Source organism: Macaca thibetana, chromosome 6 (genome assembly GCF_024542745.1).
Source record: "Macaca thibetana thibetana isolate TM-01 chromosome 6, ASM2454274v1, whole genome shotgun sequence".
NCBI classification, from domain to species: domain Eukaryota; kingdom Metazoa; phylum Chordata; class Mammalia; order Primates; family Cercopithecidae; genus Macaca; species Macaca thibetana.
The window spans coordinates 110,074,162-110,092,682 of record NC_065583.1 but is presented as its reverse complement, the minus strand read 5'-3'; the positions used below and the strand labels follow the sequence as shown (position 1 = coordinate 110,092,682).

General features: G+C 43.7%; 1 protein-coding gene and 1 pseudogene across 2 annotated transcripts in view; both read right to left on the bottom strand.

Annotated features, from left to right (window-relative positions):
- LOC126956548 (survival motor neuron protein) overlaps positions 1-16,722 on the bottom strand; it is a 31,559-nt gene extending 14,837 nt beyond the window's left edge. For both annotated transcript variants that reach the window (XM_050793591.1, XM_050793590.1), the window contains exons 1-3: positions 16,479-16,722; positions 3,176-3,247; positions 604-723 (exon numbers count right to left, since the gene is read on the bottom strand). In XM_050793591.1, coding sequence (XP_050649548.1) covers positions 604-723; positions 3,176-3,247; positions 16,479-16,559 — 273 coding nt within the window. In that variant the 5' untranslated portion in view covers positions 16,560-16,722. The remainder of the gene's footprint in view (positions 1-603; positions 724-3,175; positions 3,248-16,478) is intronic.
- Positions 16,723-18,071: 1,349 nt separating this feature from the next.
- On the bottom strand, positions 18,072-18,154 carry LOC126957820 (uncharacterized; annotated as a pseudogene).
- Between the last annotated feature and the right edge of the window lie 367 nt (positions 18,155-18,521).

Sequence of the window (18,521 nt, the reverse complement as noted above, 5' to 3'; positions counted from 1 at the left end):
TAGATGGCTATAATATAAGCTACCTCCCATATTTGTGGTGAACAGCAGGAGGGAGAGAAAATGCATATGGTGCCCAGCACTCTGGACTGGCCTAGACCAAGTGCTCGTCAACTGTCAGCTCTCTTCCCCTTGGTAATGATGAAACTAAAGTTGGCTCAAAAGACACCAAAATATTCAGCTTTCAGGACTACTAGCAGAAATAATCCACCTAGACTTCTGGGTTCCTTGGAATTAATAGTTTTAGGGTTTTTGAAGAAAAAGGGGAAAAAAAATCTATCTCTCAGCTTAAGATGTAAAACACTGCCAATTCAGCTTACGGCTCTTGGGTACTCCTCCCAAACGGCACCTTTTCCCTGCCTTCCACTCACAAATGGAACACATGTCCTGATTTTAGCATTTATCATTCCCATCTAATTCTTTATACTTTCATGACTAACATGCATGTTCCTAAATAACAGAAAATTTAATAGTTGTTTTTGAAGTTGTGTAATTATATGTCAACATAAACACTGTACTAATCACTTAAGGTAAAGACATTTTACACTATTAAATAAGGACTAACAAGACATCCTTTGAAGTTAAATCTCAACATTTTAAAATAACCTGTTTTAAGGGAGCTGCAGTATTCTTCTTTTGGCTTTTATTCTTCTTAGCAGGTTTTCTTTTAGGTGTGGTTTTTGGTTTACCTGAAGTTTCACAAATGTCACCATTCTTCAGAGCATGCTATGAAAATAGGAATAAAAATGTACATGTTACAGGGTGGTGCATAGAATAAAAGTCACAACACAACCCAGTTACCACTATAAGCTAGTCTCAAGGCTCCATCACCTCAGAAAGCATCTATTTCCTCTTTTGACCACTCCCTACACTATAAAACTGCTCTTAGAGGCATCATACATCTGATTATCAGCTCTAAAGACCCTTTTAATCAAATCTCCTTCCTCTCAACCTCTCTGTAACATTAGACCCTGTTAATTATCTTTCTTCCTGATATTCATGGCCCCTTGGATGTCATGGCAATGTAGGGCCCAGTGGTTTCATTACTTCTGATTAAACCTTAGATTTAGGCATTCCCAATAAGAACTGGCCATCCTTCTTTACTTGCTTAAGGCCATCTTTTTTTTTTCTTTTAACACAGAGTCTCACTCTGTCACCAGCCTGGAGTGTAGTCGCGCTGATCTCAGCTCACTGCAACCTCCGCCTCCCGGATTCAAGCGATTCCCCTGCCTCAGCCTCCTGAGTAGCTGGGATTACAGGTGTGTACCACCATGCCCAGCTAATTTTTGTATTTTTAGTGAAGATGGGGTTTCACCACATTGGCCAGGCTGGTCTTGAACTCCTGACCTCGTGGTTTGCTCGCCTTGGCTTCCCAAAGTGCTCGGATTACAGGCATGAGCCACCGCACCCAGCCAAGGCCATCTATTCTTATTACTTTAGTTACAACAGTCTGCAAACACACTTATGAAGCTCTTAATCCAGCTCTGACTGTTCTCAATCTAACATTTCCAATGATCAATTTCACATCTTAATTCATACCTCAAACTCAACCTCAACTTAATTCATATTCAACCTCAACTTAATTCAAACTCAATCTCAACTTAATTCATACTCAAACTCACTACTAAAACTATCGTTTTCCCGCGTCAGTTCTTTTCCTCCTTTACTCAGATTACTTCTCCCCGAAATATAACCAACCCACCCCACACTGAGCCCCATTTCAATCTCTATTTTATAGAACTCTCTTGGTAATTCTTCTTTAGTTGACTTCTAGTTTCAGTGTATACTGGAAAGCACATTTAAAAATTAGGCCGGGTGCAGTGGCTCATGCCTGTAATCCTAGCACTTTGGGAGGTCAAGGCGGAGGGATCTTTTAAGCTCAGGAGTTCCAGGCCAGCCTGGGCAACAGGGTGAGACTGCATCTCTACATAGAAAACAAAAGTGAGTTGGGTGTGATGGCACACACCTGTGGTCCCAACTACTCAGGAAGCTGAGGTAGGAGGATTGTTTGGGCTCATGAGTTGAAGGCTACAATGAGGCATGATCATGCCACTACACACTCTAGCCTGGGTGACACGGCAAGACCCCATCTCAAAAAAAAAAAAAAATCTAGAAATCAGTTACAAAGGTGACATAGAGGTCTGATCCTTAGCTCACGTTACAAGAGTAACTATGAGAAAGACATGAACTCTGTATGCTTGGTACTCTTTATACACCGTATGAGTATATGCTCTGTTCAAGGTAGCCTGGACTACTGATGACCCTTATTTAGTGCTCCGTAAGATTAAACATCTCAGAGAGTGGAGAAGGTGCTGATGTTGGCCAACTGTATAAGTGTCTTGAGACACAGAACCATACTACACTTCCTAAAAGAACTGTATATTCCTACCCAATAGGAACACTTGACTTGATACCCAACTTACAGAATTTGAGATGATTAGATTAATTTAATATATGCAAAGCACATAGAGTACTGTCAGCATGCTACAAGTATTAATTGCCGTACTAATGCTATTTATCTTCATCATTATTTTATTAAATGCTTGTTAAATGTTTAAAATTATAATTCAGGTTGTCCTTTTCCTATTAATCTCAATTAGAGGACTTCTATAGTTTGATACAATGTAAAAATACTAAAAGGAATACACTTTTTGTTTGTTTTCTGAGATGAAGTCTCACTCTATCGCCCAGGCTGGAGTGCAGTGGTACGATCTTTGCTCACTGCAACCTCTGCCTCCCAGGTTCAAGTGATTCTCCTGCCTCAGTGTCCCAAGCAGCTGGGATTACAGGCATGTGCCACCACGCTTGGCTAATTTTTGTATTTTTATTAAAGATGGGGTTTCACCATGTTGGCCAGGCTGGTCTCGAACTCCTGACCTCAGGTGATCCACCTGCCTTGGCTTCTCAAAGTGCTGAGGTTACAGGAGTGAGCCACCATACCCAGGTAGGAATAAATATTTTAAATTTTATTTAAATTGCCTTCATAAAAAGGATGACATATATAGGCTATCAACTTCTAAAGGAAGATATCACCTGATTTAACTAACTCATATTATCATCTAATCTTCAAAACGAAAACTGAGTAACATGTACTTTAACACTTTACTGTATGTCATCAATTCCTTTCCAAATGAATAACGAGAGAAAATAAGAAAACAACTAAGTAAGCATTTCATACCTTAAATGAAGCCACAGCTTTATCATATGCTTTTATCAATGCTGTATCATCCCAAATGTCAGAATCATCACTCTGGAAAGAGTAAGAAATAAAAACAACTCATGTTCAGATAGGTTTAATCAGAAAATGTATGTTAGTACCAACAGTCATCTTAATCTACACATAACCAAATTACACTGAAAATGAGTATTTAAAATCCTAAATAAAGCCACAGGAAACTTAACCTGCTTAGAGGTTTTGTGACTTTACTTCAAAAGCTGGACACAGGTAAATGTTCTAAGAATGAATGCCATAAAGTGAATGCCCCTACAATTTAATTCCTATCTACAGACCATGAGTAGATTTGTTCAAGGCCAGCTACACTTATTTCAATTAAGATCAGATAAAACTTGACTTCATCTAGACTATGGGAAAGCTGTTCTGACCTCAGAACCTATGATCCAAAGAATATTTTTTCTTTTGAAATTATGTTTCCAGATTATAAGGATACAAAATAGTTAATAGTGACTAACCAATTTTCATTTTATTTTTATTATTATTTTTTACTTCCATTTCCCTTTCCTGCTTTCCTGGTATCAGTTTTCTTTCTTTTCCTTTATTTTGTTTCTTTCTTCTCTCCCTCCCTCCTTTCTTTCTTCACTTCTCTCTCTCTGCCTTTTTTCTCCCCTCAAATTCCTGTGTTCAAACGACCCTCCACCTCAGCCCACTGAGTAGCTGGGAATATAGGTGCATGCCACCATGCCTGGCTAGTTTTTAAAATTTTTTGTAGAGATGGGGTCTCGCCATCTTAGCCAAGCTGGTCTTGAACTCCTAGGCTCAAGTCATTCTCCAGCCTCGCTCGGCTTCCCAAGTGTGGGAATTACACGCATGAGCCACCGCACCTAGAAATATTTTTGTCTAGACATGGTGGCTCATGCCTGTAACCCCAGCTAATTGGGAGGCTGAGGCAGGAGAATTACATGAGCCCAGTTGTTGGAGGTTGCTGTAAGCAATGATTTTCCCATTGCCCTCTAGCCTGGGTGACAGATCAAGACCCTGTCTAACAACGACGACGACAAAATAAGAATAATAAATATTTTTTTAGCACTACTAGCACTGTGCAAGTCACTGAGAGATATATAGAAACATGTTACTGTTCAGTTATGATCTAACTAGGGATTTAAGACGATCACACAAGACGAAACAAAAAACAATATAAAACCAATCTGAACAAACATCAAAATGTGAAATATAAACAGTATTTTAATTAAAAAGGAAAGAAACTAATGTATACTGAAAGATCATATGCAGGAATCCGACCTAAGAAATAAAAACCACTCACGCCTGTAATCCCAGCACTTTGGGTGGCCGAGGTGGGTGGATCACGAGGTCAGGAGTTCGAGACCAGCCTGGCCAATATGGTGAAACCCTGTCTCTACTAAAAATAGAAAAATTAGTTGGACATGGTACCACATGCCTGTAATCCCAGGTACTTGGGAGGCTGAGGCATGAGAATCACTTGAACCTGGGAGGCGGAGGTTGTAGTCTGCCAAGATCACGCCACTGCTCTCCAGCCTGAGAGACATAGCGAGACTCTGTCTCAAAAAACAAACAGAACAAAACAAAACAAAACAAAAAAAACCAACAGGATTTAGGCTGGGCACAGTGGCTTGTAATCCCAGCATTTTGGGAGGCCAAGGCAGGTGAATTGCTTGAGTTCAGGAGTTCGAGACCAGCCTAGGCAACAGGGTAAGAACCTTGTGTCTACTAAAAATACAAAAATTTTGGCTGGGTATGGTGGCTCACGCCTGTAATTCCAGCACTTTGGGAGGTCGAGGCAGGCAGATCACGAGGTCAGGAGTTCGAGACCAGCATGGCCAACAAGGTGAAACCTCATCTTTACTAAAACTACAAAAATAAACTGGCGTGGTGGCAGGTACCTGTAATCCCAGCTGCTCAGGAGGCTGAGGCAGGAGAATCGCTTGAACCCAGGCGGCAGAAATCGCAGTGAGCCGAGATTGTGCCACTGCACTCCAGCCTGGGCAACAGAGTGAGACTCCGTCTCAAAAACAAGCAAACAAAAAACAAATTTAGCTGGGCATGGTGGCACACGCCTGTAGTCCCAGCCACCTGCAGGGCTGAGGCGAGAGGGTCACCTGAGCCCAGGAAGTCAAGGATGCAGTGAGTGGAGATGGTGCCGCTGCACTCTAGCCTGGGTAACAAATTGAGACTTTGTGGGGGGGGGGAAGAAAAAAACCAAAAAACCAATAGGATTTGTACAGGTAGACAAAATAGAACGCATTCCAAGTAAGAACATGAACAAGGACAACAAAAAAGGTATGGAAGCAAAAATAAACACACTATAAGAATTTACTTATGTGAGGCCAGGCACAGTGGCTAATGCCTGTAATCTCAGCACTTTGGGAGACTAAGGCGGGTGGATCACGAGGTCAGGAGATCGAGACCACCCTGGCCTGGCTAACACGGTGAAACCCTGTCTCTACTAAAAATACAAAAAATTAGCAGGGTGTGTGGTGGGCATCTGTAGTCCCAGCTATTTGGAAGGCTGAGGCAGGAGAATGGTGTGAACCCAAGAGGCGGAGCTTAGAGTGAGCCCAGATAGTGCCACTGCACTCCAGCCTAGGCAACAGAGCAAGACTATCTCAAAAAAAAAAAAAAAAAGAATTTACTTATGTGAGGTAACTAAAATAGTCAAATTTATAGAATTAGAAAGAATGATGATTACCATGGGCTAAGTGGAAGGAGAAATGGGGATTTGCTAATGGGTAGAGTTTCAGGCTGTAAGACGAAAAAGTTCTGAAGATCTATTGCACAACAACATGAACATACTTAATGTTACTGAACTATATACTTAAAAATGGCTAAAATGACAAATTTTTTTACTTCGATAAAAAATAAAACACACTGTTTGAGGGATCAGTGAGACAAGTCCAAATAGAATCCAATTTATACTATAAGGTAGAGTTGGATTTGGTATACTATAGAGTATTTTGGATTTGGTACGGCATTAGCCAATGAATTCCAAAAAAGTTTGTTATTTTTTTTGTTTGTTTGTTTGTTCACTTTCTCTTGAGACAAGAGTCTCGCTCTGCCACCCAGGCTGGAGTGCAGTGGCATGATCTCAGCTCACTGCAACTTCTGCTGCCCAGGTTCAAGTGATTCTCCTGCCTCAGTCTCTCAAGTAGCTGGGATTACAGGCTCCCACCATCAAGCTGGGCTAATTTCTATATTTTTAGTAGACATGGGCTTTCATCATCTCGGCAAGACTGGTCTCAAACTCCTGACCTCAAGTGATCCTCCCACCTCAGCCTCCCAAAGTGCTGGGATTATTGGCATGAGCCACCGCACCCAGCCTTGTCATTTTCCTGTTAATCTCTATTATATAGAGATAAATGTGTTCCAATATAAAACTGTCAATCTTGCTGTATGATAAAAAGTACTTATAATTCCAACCTGGGCAATATGGGAAAACCCCATCTCTACAAAAAGTACAAAAATTAGCTGGGCGTGGTGGTTCACATCTGTAGTCCCAGCTATTCAGAAGGCTAAGGTGGCAGGACTGCTTGAACCAGGGAAGAGGAGATTGCAGGGAGTGGAGATCAGAGATCATGCCACTGCACTCCAGCCAGGGTGACAGAGACCCTGTCTTTAAAAAAAAAAAAAAAGTACTTAAAAGCATTAAGTCACTTTGCAGATAAGAAAAGTAATCACAAAGAGATTAACTGACTTGTTCAAGGTTACATTCCCACTTGGAAGGGAAGATGTTCCTTGGAGATGTGGTAAAAGGAATAAAAACAGGCTGGGGTCCAGTGGCTCACACCTGTAATCTCTGTCTCGAAAAAAAAAAGGGGGGGGAGGTAGGCGGGGGAGGCCGGGCACGGCGGCTCATGACTGTAATCCCAGCACTTTGGGATGCAGAGGTGGGTGGATTACTCGAGGTCTGGAGTTTGAGACCAGCCTGCCAATGCGGCAAAACCCCATCTCTATTAAAAATACAAAACTTAGCTGGGCATGGTGGTGTGCACCTGTAGTCCCAGCTACTTGGGAGGCTGAGGCAGGAGAACTGCTGGAACCCGGGAGGCAGAGGTTGCAGTGAGCCAAGATCACACCACTGCACTCCAGTCTGAGTGATAGAGTGAGACTCCATCTCAAAAAAAAAAAAAAAAAAAAAAAAAAAAAAAAAAAAAGGAAGCAAACAGTAGAAAATGAAGGGTGGTCCTGAAGAAATAAAGAAATCACAGAATCAGAGAACAGTGATATCAATAGAAGAGTGCAGTCTTAAAGCAAGATACACAGACAGATGGTAACTCAAACTCCTCATATCTCAACTGTTACTGCCAGACCAGGAAACAAGTAATTTCAAAACGAACAGAAAACAAACTGACAGAAGAAAAAGTAATACTGATTACAAGGTACCCAAGGACAAATATATCTGACTGAAAACCTAAGGAGCACCAAAGCAAAGGCATGAAAAAGAACCAAAGGAACAAAAATAAATAAAAAGCAAAATGGTTGATAAGTTGGCAAACAGTATTTATTTAACATAGGTACACATGGGGTCCCTGAAGAATAAAAACAAAACAATGTCCCTGGTGGTCTAGTGGTCAGGAATTTAAAAAAAAAGAAAAATTCCTAGGAATGGGAGGAAGAACCCCCTCCCATCCTTAGAGCCTCTAAGCAAAAAGACTAAGTTACAAAATAAAAAAAATCAGTTATCATTAGACTTTCTCATAGAAATTTATGGGGAAAAAGTATGAGCCAAGAATTTTATATGCTTGAAGTAGCAAGACTAAGAAAAGATTAAAATGTAGAATACTGTACTCCCTAGCCTTTCAGGGGAATCTACTAAAAATAAGCTTCATCCAACCAAGATTGACCAGGGAAACTTGGGTTTTAAAAATAACAGAACTGGCCAGGCGCAGTGGCTCACGCCTGTAATCTCTACACTTTGGGAGGCCGAGGTGGGTGGATCACCTGAGGTCAGGAGTTCGAGACCAGCCTGATGAACATGGAGAAACCCCATCTCTACTAAAAATACAAAATTAGCGTGGTGGTGCATGCCTGTAATCCCAGCTACTCAGGAGGCTGAGGCAGGAGAACTGCTTTAACCTAGGAGGTAGAGGTTGTGGTGAGCCAAGATTGCGCCACTGCACTCCAGCCTGGGCAACAAGAGTGAAACTCTGTCCAGAAAAACAAAAAAACAAAAAAACAAAAAACCAGAATTGTTAGCATCAAATATATTTAATTGTGGATCTAAGAGAAAAGTAGTATATTAAATTGAAAAGCTGATTCTAAAATTTATATGGAAATACTAAGGACACAAATAAACCAAAGCTGGACAATTTACATTACCTAACTTTAGGATTGTAAACCAAAGTATCTGAGACAGGTTTCAATCAATTTAGAAAGTTTATTTTGCCAAGGTTAAAGACGCACCTATGACACAGCCCTCAGGAGGTCCTGATGACATGTCCCCAAGGTGGTGGGGTACAGCTTTGTTTTATACATTTTAGGGAGACATGCAGCACCAATCAATATATGTAAGATGTATATGAGTTCTGTCGTGAAAGGCGGGACAACTCAAAGTGGGGGTAGGGAGGTTTCTACCTCATAGGAAGATTTAAAGATTTTCTAATTGGCCACTACTTGAAATCAACAGAATTTCAAGTAGAAAGGAATGTTTGGGTTACCATAAGGGGTTGTGGAGACAAAGGTTTTATCATGCAGATGAAGCTACCAGGTAGCAGGCTTCAGAGAGGGTAGGTTGTAAATGTTTCTTATCAGACTTTAAGAGTCTGTTGTATCAGTAATTCCAAAAGGGAGGAGGGTGTGATGAGACATGTCCAACTCCCCCTTCCATCATGGCTTGAACTAGTTTTTCAGGTTAATTTTGGAATGCCCTTGGATGAGAGGATGGGTCCATTCAGTTGGTTGTGCAGGGGGGTGCCTATAATTTTATTTTTGGTTTACAAGACATACTCTGAAGCTATAGTAATTAAAAGTGTAGTACTGACATCAATATAGGCTAATAGACAATGTAACAGAATTTAGAGTCAGAAATAGCCCTGTGATATTATGATTTATTTATTTATTTTTTTTTTTTGAGACGGAGTCTCGCGCTGTCGCCCAGGCTGGAGTGCAGTGGCCGGATCTCGGCTCACTGCAAGCTCTGCCTCCCGGGTTCACGCCATTCTCCTGCCTCAGCCTCCTGAGTAGCTGGGACTACAGGCACCCGCCACCTCGCCCAGCTAGTTTTTTTTTTTTTTTGTATTTTTCAGTAGAGACGGGGTTTCACCGTGTTAGCCAGGATGGTCTCGATCTCCTGACCTCGTGATCCGCCCGTCTCGGCCTCCCAAAGTGCTGGGATTACAGGCTTGAGCCACCGCGCCCGGCCTTATGATTGATTTTAACTAAAGTTACAAATGTGGTTTAACAGAGAAAGCATAGTAGTTTCAAGGAATGATGGCAAAACTATTGGAAATCCTTATGCAAAAACAAACCAAATTTCCACCTACATTGAGCCATATATAAGAATTACCTCAAAATGGATTACAGACCTAAGTGTAAAATTAAAACTCTAAACTGTATTAAAAAAAAAAAAAAGAGAGAGAAATCTGTGATCACGGATTGCCTATAACAAAAGAACAAACTGAAATGGCTTTGTTGCCCAGGATGGCACCCGAAGTTCTTGGTCTCACACCGAGGACATCAAGGACGCTGACACACCAAGGGTGTGAGGTTAGAGCAGAAATTTAATAGGCAAATAAAAGAGAATAGCTCTCTCCTGCAGAGAGGAGTCCTGAAAAGGGTTGCCATTCCAGGGTGAAATGCAAGCATTTTTATAAATGACCTAATGGAAAGGGGGTATCTTATCTCCATAGGGAGCAAAAAACCAGTTAGGACCAGGTGTGCCATCTGCATAGAGCGTGAATCTCTGGCAGCCCCCACCCCAACCTTTTATTATGCAGGCAGGTCCTTGGCCTGAGCTACTCCACATTGCTTATCTCTTTCCTATCGTGCATGTGCTAAATAAGGGGAGGTGGAGCCTCCATGGTGGACATGCCTGGTCCCAGGTGCCCCTTTCTCTCCGTGCAGCTGCAGGCATCCCCAACAACCCACAACATGCACGCTTTCAGCTTCCTTATCTGAGTATGTCCAAAAAAAAAAAGGAATGTGCTCACTAAGGTCCACTGTTGTTTACTGGGACCCATTGTACATATGTGAAGCTTGCTGATTACCCAGGAAGCTCCCTCTCGGTGTCAGAACTGCTTCTTTATCAATGTTTACAGCCCGATCTTCCAGGCTGCTCCTAGTTGGAACAGAAGTGATTTCTTGGGCTGCTTTTTGTTAGAAGGGAAGTTCTACCGAGGACTCTTTGTCTATCGGCCTAGCTAGTCTCTTTTTACCTCCTCTCTCAAAACCATCAAAGAGAAAACTGAAAAATTAGATTTCAGCAAAATTAAGATTTTCTGTTCTTAAAAAGATGTTGCTAACAAAATGAAAAACCAAGTGGTAAACCGGGAGAAAATACATGCAAGTTACCTATCTGATAAAGATATTGTACGCAGCAAATACGAAGAACTCTCAAACCGCAACAACAAAAAAATTCAATTAAAAGATGAGTAAGTTGGCCAGGTGCAGTGGCTCATACTTACAATCCCAGTCTTTGGGAGGCTGAGGCAGGAAGGATAGCTTGAGCCCAGGAGTTCACGACAAGCCCAGGCAACATAACGAGACCTCGTTTCTACAAAATTTTTTAAAAATTAGCCAGTTTGGCCGGACGTGGTGGCTCACGCCTGTAATCCCAGCACTTTGGGAGGCAGAGGCAGGTCAGCAGATGGAAACCTTCCTGGCTAACACGGTGAAACCCCGTCTCTACTAAAAATACAAAAAATTAGCCGGGCATGGTGGTGGGCGCCTGTGGTCCCAGCTACTGGGAAGGCTGAGGCAGGAGAATGGCATGAACCTGGGAGACAGAGGTTGCAGTGAGCCGAGATTGTGCCACTGCACTCCAGCCTGGGCAACAGAGCGAGACTCCGTGTAAAAAAAAAAGAAAAAAAAGATTAGCCAGGCATGGTGGTGCGTGCTCGTAATTTCAGCTACTCAGAAGGCTGAGACAAGAAGATTGTGAGCAGGAGGTGGAGGCTGCAGTAGGCTGTGTGATTGCACCACTGCACAACAGCCTAGGTGACAGAGTGAGACACTGTCTCCAAAATAAAAAAAAACCCAAATGATTTGAACAGACACTTCACCAAAGAAGATATACGGATGGCAAATAAGCTCATGAAATGATCAAGAGCAGCACTGGTCATTAGGAAACGCTAATTAAAATCACAAGACGCCACTACATCTATTATAATGCCTAAAATTAAAAAGACTGACCATACCAAGTGTTTGCAGGGACACTGAGCAAATGGAACTTTCATACATTGCTGGTCAAAATGCAAAATGGGGGAGCTGCTCTGAACCTATTCTAGTTGAGGGGGCTGTCCAACTTTTGAATTGTTCTTTGCTCAATTAAACTCTGTTACATTCAAAAGTAAAACGGTGCAACCACCGCTTTGAAGAAGAGTTTGACAGCTCCTAAAAGACTTAAAAATACATCTACCCTGTGACCTAAGTATTTACTCAAGAAAAAGGAAAGCATACGTCTATATAAAGTCTTTCTAAAATTCTTTTTATAGAAAATTTTTAATTTTTGATTTTAAAATAAAAAGACAGGGGCTTTACCATTTTTCCCAGGCTGGTCTCAGAACTCCTGGGCTCAAGTGATCTGCCAGCCTTGGCTATACGAAGTCTTATACACTAATATTCACAGTGGCTCTACTTATTAACAGTCCCAAACTGGAAAAAGCCCAAATGTTCACAACTAAGCGATGGATACAGTATAGTATATAAATGCAATGGAACACTACTCAGCAATAAAATGGATGAAAATCAAAATAGCTATGCGAAGTAAAAGAAACATGACAAAAAAGGTACTTATCATTCCATGCTTATAAAATTATTAAAAATGCAAGCTAATCTATGGTGACAGAAAGTAGATCAGTGGTTGTCTGGGGACAGGACAAGGAGGGATGAGAAGGATCACAAAACATCAATCCAACTGAGGCCACCACGCTATAATGAAATCCAAACCAGCCCACACATTGAAACCACATAAAGAAATCTTCATGAGACTACCTGAAAAAAAGAGATAGCCCGCCAATCCCTAGTTGCTCAGTCCCCAGCTACTGAAGCTCTAGCAACTATGTAGGCACAACCACGAGACAGCTGCACGAAAACTGCCCAGCAAGGCCCTCACAAATTCCTGACCCACAGAAACGATGAGAAATAATAAAATGTTCTTTGTTGTTTCAAGCCACTAAGTTTTGGCAGATTCATTACACGGCAAGGGCAGCCAGAACAGAACATCAGGACCGCCTTTATATCTGATTCTCAGTCACTTCCAGCAGCTCAGATTTCTCAAATTATTCCCAACACCCTGCCATCTTCTACCTTCTCCTACCACTTCCTGAAAGTTCCACTGTGCTCCCTTGAGTAAATAACAAAATCCCACTCTTTAACCTCTGAATCATCCCTTCATTTCTCACTCTAAGTAAAATCCAACTCCCCGAGGATGCCTTTTCCTCTGCAGTCATCTCAAATGTTAGATGTTTCCTCTTTTCTCCTCCACATTCTTCATATCACGGTACCTACTGGAGATGTGGGAAAGAAATCTTCCCTGCTTCTTACTTGCACTTCCAGATTATTCTCCTCCATTCCCCTCTAAAAATTCCCAGCTTTGAAAATCCTGACAAAAAGTAGCCAGGTATGGTGGTCAGTGCCTGTAGTTCCAGCTACTTGAGAGGCTGAAGTGGGAGAATCACTTGAGCCTGGGAGGAGGTTGTAGTGAGCCATGATTGCGCCACTGCACTCCCATCTGGGCAAGAGAAAGAGTCTCTGTTTGGGGGGGCGGGGTAAGAAGGAAAATCTTGTCACCAGACTCACAGTCTATTATCACTTCCTACTGCAGTCATCTACAGCATCCTGAGTCACTCTTCCTCATTCCTTAATGTTTACATTGCAGTTCTCTCTCCAACACTGCCATAATTTTTGGTGATTTAAATATCCATGTAAATGATCCCTTCAACTACCCTGTATTTGCAGGGTTCTAAACTCCTATCCACCACAATCTTGTACATTCCCTGATGTGGTTTGGCTCTGTGTCCCTACCCAAATCTCATGCTGAATTGTGATCCCCAGTGTGGGAGGTGGGCATGATAGGAGGCGACTGGATCATGGGGGTGATTTCCAACGATTTAGCACCATCCCCCTAGTGCTGTCTCCTGCTAAGAGTTCTCACAAGATCTGGTTGTTTTAAAGTATGTAGCACTTTCCCCTTCTCTCTCTCTCCTGCTGGTCACACGAAGACTGTGCTTGCTTCCCCTTCACCTTCTGCCATGACTGTTAAGTTTTCTTAGGCCTCCACAAGAGAAGCCTGTACAGGCCGCAGAACTGTAAGCTGACTAAACCTCTTATCTTTATAAATACCTGGTCTCAGGTATGTCTTTGTAGCAGTATGAGAATGAACTGACACATCCCCAAATCTCAGCTACTCACTCGCTTCAACAGTATTTATTTATTATAACCAATAACCACAACCTCTCCATAAACGCAGTTTCAAGAATCCCACTCTCTCAACCATCACCTTCTAGGCTCTGCAACTTACTCCTACTAGCGGTTTAATGGGGACAAACATTCCACTTCACTAGGACTGGCAATACATTGATCCTCTCACTTTTTTTTTTTTTTTTTTTTTTTTTGAGACAATCTCGTTCTGTCACCCAGGCTGGAGTGCAGTGGCGCGATCTCGGCTCACTGCAACCTCCACATCCCAGGTTCAAGCAATTTTCCTCCCTCAGCCTCCTTAGTAGCTGGGACTACAGGCACCTGCCACCATGTCCAGTTAATTTTTTTTCCCCCCGAGACGGAGTCTTGCTCTGTCACCCACGCTGGAGTGCAGTGGCGCGATGTCAGCTCACTCCAACCACCGCCTCCCGTGTTCAAGTGGCTCTCCTGCCTCAGCCTCCCAAGTAGCTGGGATCACAGGCATGTGCCACCACACCCAGCTAATTTTTGTATCTTTTTTTTTAAGATGGAGTTTTGCTCTTGTTGCCCAGGCTGGAGTGCAAAGGCGTGATCTCGGCTCTCTGTAACCTCTGCCTCCCAGGTTCAAGTAATTTTTCTGCCTCGGTCTCCCGAGTAGCTAGGATTACAGACATGTGCCACTACGCCCGCTAATTTTTGTATTTTTAGTAGAGACTGGGTTTCACCATATTGGCCTGGCTGGTCTCGAACTCCTGACCTTGTGATCTGCCCCCCCCCGCCCCGGGCCTCGCAAAGTGCTGGGATTACAGGAGTGAGCCACAATGCCCGGCCGATCCTCCCACTTTTTAAACTGTCTCTTAGGGTCTTAATATCCTCATTTCCTTTCTTAGCCAGCTTAAATTTCATGGTCAATTGTTAAGATAACTCCTTTGTACTTCTCCCCCTCACTTCTTCATATCCACGTGGTAAAACTACAATCGTATTAATTTCACCTCTCCATTTACTCTGTGGCTGCCCTCATACACACAATCTTGCTGTCTGGTCTCCTTCAACTCATGACCACGAATCTCAAGTAGGCCTTTTATGTTGCCTAGCAACATTTCCACTAAACTTCCCTGTCCAACCCTTGCCCACTTTTCTAAAGAACTATCTACTTCCCAACTTCTCTTTCCTCTCTCATCCTAGCTCCTAGCTGATAACCTTGCTTCTTTCACTAAGAGAACAGTAAGAATCAAGAGAACTTTCAAAATCTCCTGCCATCCTATCTGCCCATTCACATAGATCATAGATGTGTAACTATATAGCTGTTAGTTACCAAAAGAACCGCTAATGTTTCCAACAAAGGCCAAATCTATCCCTTCTTACCTACTCTAGGACACTGCTCTAGCAATTCTCTTCTTTGCGACATCAACTTTCCCATTCTTCTTTCCCATCAATCCACAAACATGCTGAAACACGTTGCTCCCATCTTAGTGCAGTGTGGCTCACACCAGTAATCCCAGCACTTTGGGAGGCAAAGGTGGGAGGATAGCTTGAGCCCAGGAGTCAAGGCTGTAGTGATTCATGATTGCGCCACTGGCACCCCAGCAGCCTGGGCAACAGAGCAAGACCCCCCTCTCTCAAAACCACACACACACAATTAAAATTCCTCTTACCTCACTTTCCCCTCCATTTATTGCCCAATTTCTCTACCCTCCATTTATAATAAAATTTCGTGGTGGCTCACTCCTTTAGTCCCAGCTACTCCAAAGGCTAAAGCAGGAGGGTCGCTTGAGGCCAAGAGATTGATGCTGCAATGAGCTAGGATCACGCCACTGCACTCCAGCCTGGGCCACAGGGAGTGACCTTGTCTCTTAAAAAAAAAATTTTTTTTAAATAAAATTCCTTGAAATATGTCTACCGATGTTTTTGTTTATTTTAAGACAGGGTCTGGCTCTGTCGCCCAGAGGCGCAATCACAGCTCACTGCAGCCTCAACCTCCCTGAGCCTTCCAAGACCTGAACCTTCCAAGTAGCTGGGACCACAGGCGCGAACCACAACGCCTGTGTAAATTTTGTGTTTTTAATTTTTGTGGACTCGGAGTCACACTATGTTGCCCAGGCTGGTCAAATGTTGCCTTGGATTTCTCTTCTCCTACTCTCCAACTCACTCCAGTCAAATTCACCCCCACCATGCTATGCCCAAGACTGAACTCCTGAGAAATCTGCTCTACTGGCAATCTGCTCTTTCGCATCTAAGTAAAAAGCAACTGTATCTTTTCAACTATTCAGGATAACCTCCGTTATCGAATCTATCTGAAAAACCTGTTGCCTCCGATTTCAAAATATATCCACAATCCAAATACTTTAACTCTGTTAATAACATCTTGATCTAAAGTCCGGATCATCTTAACAGACTCCTAAGTGGTTTCCCTGCTTCACCCTGGCCTAATGCCCTCACCTCCCCGACACCAGCCAAAGACGGGTGAACAAAATAAGTTACTGCCAAGTCGCGGCAGGGCCTCCACTCAACGCCATAAAGGAGCCCAAACTGCTCGAGGAAGGAGCTTACGGATGGGGTTCGCAGGGAACGGAGTGAGAAAAGACGTAAAAAACGCGGACAACTCCAGTGAGCGGATTGACTTGACGCCGTCCCGCGGCTGTGGAAGGAAAGTCGGGCCGGAAGAAGGGTGCTGCGAGCGCCGGTAGGGAGACTGCGCTGGCTGCGACCTCACCTGGCCTGTGCCGCGCCGGAACAGCACGGAATCCTCCTGCTCCGGGACGCCGCCACCACTGCCGCCGCTGCTCATCGCCATAGTAAACTTGCGGGTGCGCAGCGTGGGGCCCCTTCCCTTCTTCGAGTGACGACTTCCGCCGCCCGGGGCTTCTGGGAGCGGAACAGCACGGTGGCCTGGAGGACCGCTTGAAATAACTTCGCACGTTTTGTACGAGTGGTTATCGCCCTCCTACCTTTATGGCGTGTAATTTTAATTTCCCTCAATCCTTTTTTTTTTTTTTTTTTGAAACGAAGTCTTGCTCTGTCGCCCAGGCTGGAGTGCAGTGGCCGGATCTTGGCTCACTGCAAGCTCCGCCTCCCGGGTTTACGCCATTCTCCTGCCTCAGCCTCCCGAGTAGCTGGGACTACAGACGCCCGCCACCTCGCCCGGCTTTTTTTTTGTATTTTTTACTAGAGACGGGGTTTCACCGGGTTAGCCAGGATGGTCTTGATCTCCTGACCTCGTGATCCGCACGTCTCGGCCTCCCAAAGTGCTGGGATTACAGGCTTGAGCCACCGCGCCCGGCCTCCCTCAATCCTTTCATTTCACTGTGTTATATAATTTCCTTTCTTTTTTTTTTTGTTTTGTTTTGTTTTGAGACATAGCCTCGCCCTGTCACTCAGCCTGGAGTGCAGCGGCGCGACCTCGGCTCACTGCAGCCTCGATTTCTTGGGCTCCAGCGATCCTCCCACCTCAGCCTCCCCAGTAGCTAGGACTATAGGCGTGCGCCACCACGCCCAGCTATTTGTTGTATATTTAGTTGAGACGGGGTTTCGGCATGTTGCTTAGGCTGGTCTCTAACTCGAGTGTGTGTGTGTGTGTGTGTGTGTATTCCCCCCCGCCCCCGCCCACTGGAAAAGTAAATGGTGGGGGTGTGTGTGTGTGTGTGTGTGTGTGTGTGTGTGTATTCCCCCCCGCCCCCGCCCACTGGAAAAGTAAATGGGGTGTGTGTGTGTGTGTGTGTGTGTGTGTGTGTGTGTATTCCCCTCCGCCCCCGCCCACTGGAAAAGTAAATGGTAAGCTCCTACTACGAATTTAAAACCTGCTTGATCTATATAAAGACAAACAAGGAAAGACAAACATGGGGGCGGGAAGGAAGGCAGATCCTTAAACACTAGAAGACATTTGATCCCCCAACCTTTTTTGTTTGAGACAGAGTCCCGCTCTGTCACCAGAGTGCAGTGGCGCCATCTCGGCTCATTGCAGCCTCGACCTCCCGAGCTCAAGCGATCCTCGGCCAAAGTGGTGGATCACTTGAGGTCAGGAGTTCGAGACCAACCTGGTCAACATGGTGAAAGCCCGTTTCTACTAAAAATGCAAAAATTAGCCAGGTGTGGTGGTGCAGGCCTGTAATCACAGCTACTTGGGAGGCTGAGGCAGGAGAATCACTTGAACCCAGGAGGCGGAGGTTGCAGTGAGCCAAGATTACGCCACTGCACTCCAGCCTGAGTGACAGAGTGCAACTCCATCTCAAACAAATAAATACATACGGTTTTTATATGTCAAAAAAGTTAAATTGTCACAAGATAAAAAAAAAAAATTTAAATGTCATGTGAGGAGAGTAATGTGCCAAAGGTACATCTCATACATCAACATGAAAACCCAATTATCACACTTATGAACTATGAAAGGATCAAGATAATTTAAAAGTCAAAAAGGCCGGGCACGGTGGCTCACTCCTGTAATCCCAGCACTTGGGGAGACTGAGGCAGGCAGATCACTTGAGGTCAGGAGTTTCAGACCAGCCTGGTCAACATGGTGAAACCCCATCTCTATTAAAAATACAAAAATTAGCCAGGCGTGGTGGCACCCACCTGTAATCCTAGGTACTCAGGAGGCTGAGGCAGGAGAATTGTTTGAATCCGGGAGGTGGAGGTTGCAGTGAGCTGAGATCGCACCACTGCACTCCAGCTTGGGTGACAGAGCGAGACTCTCTGAGAAAAAAAAAAAAAAAGTCAAAAAAGATATGTATTTTTGTAAAGCTTGCTTATATTTTTCTCA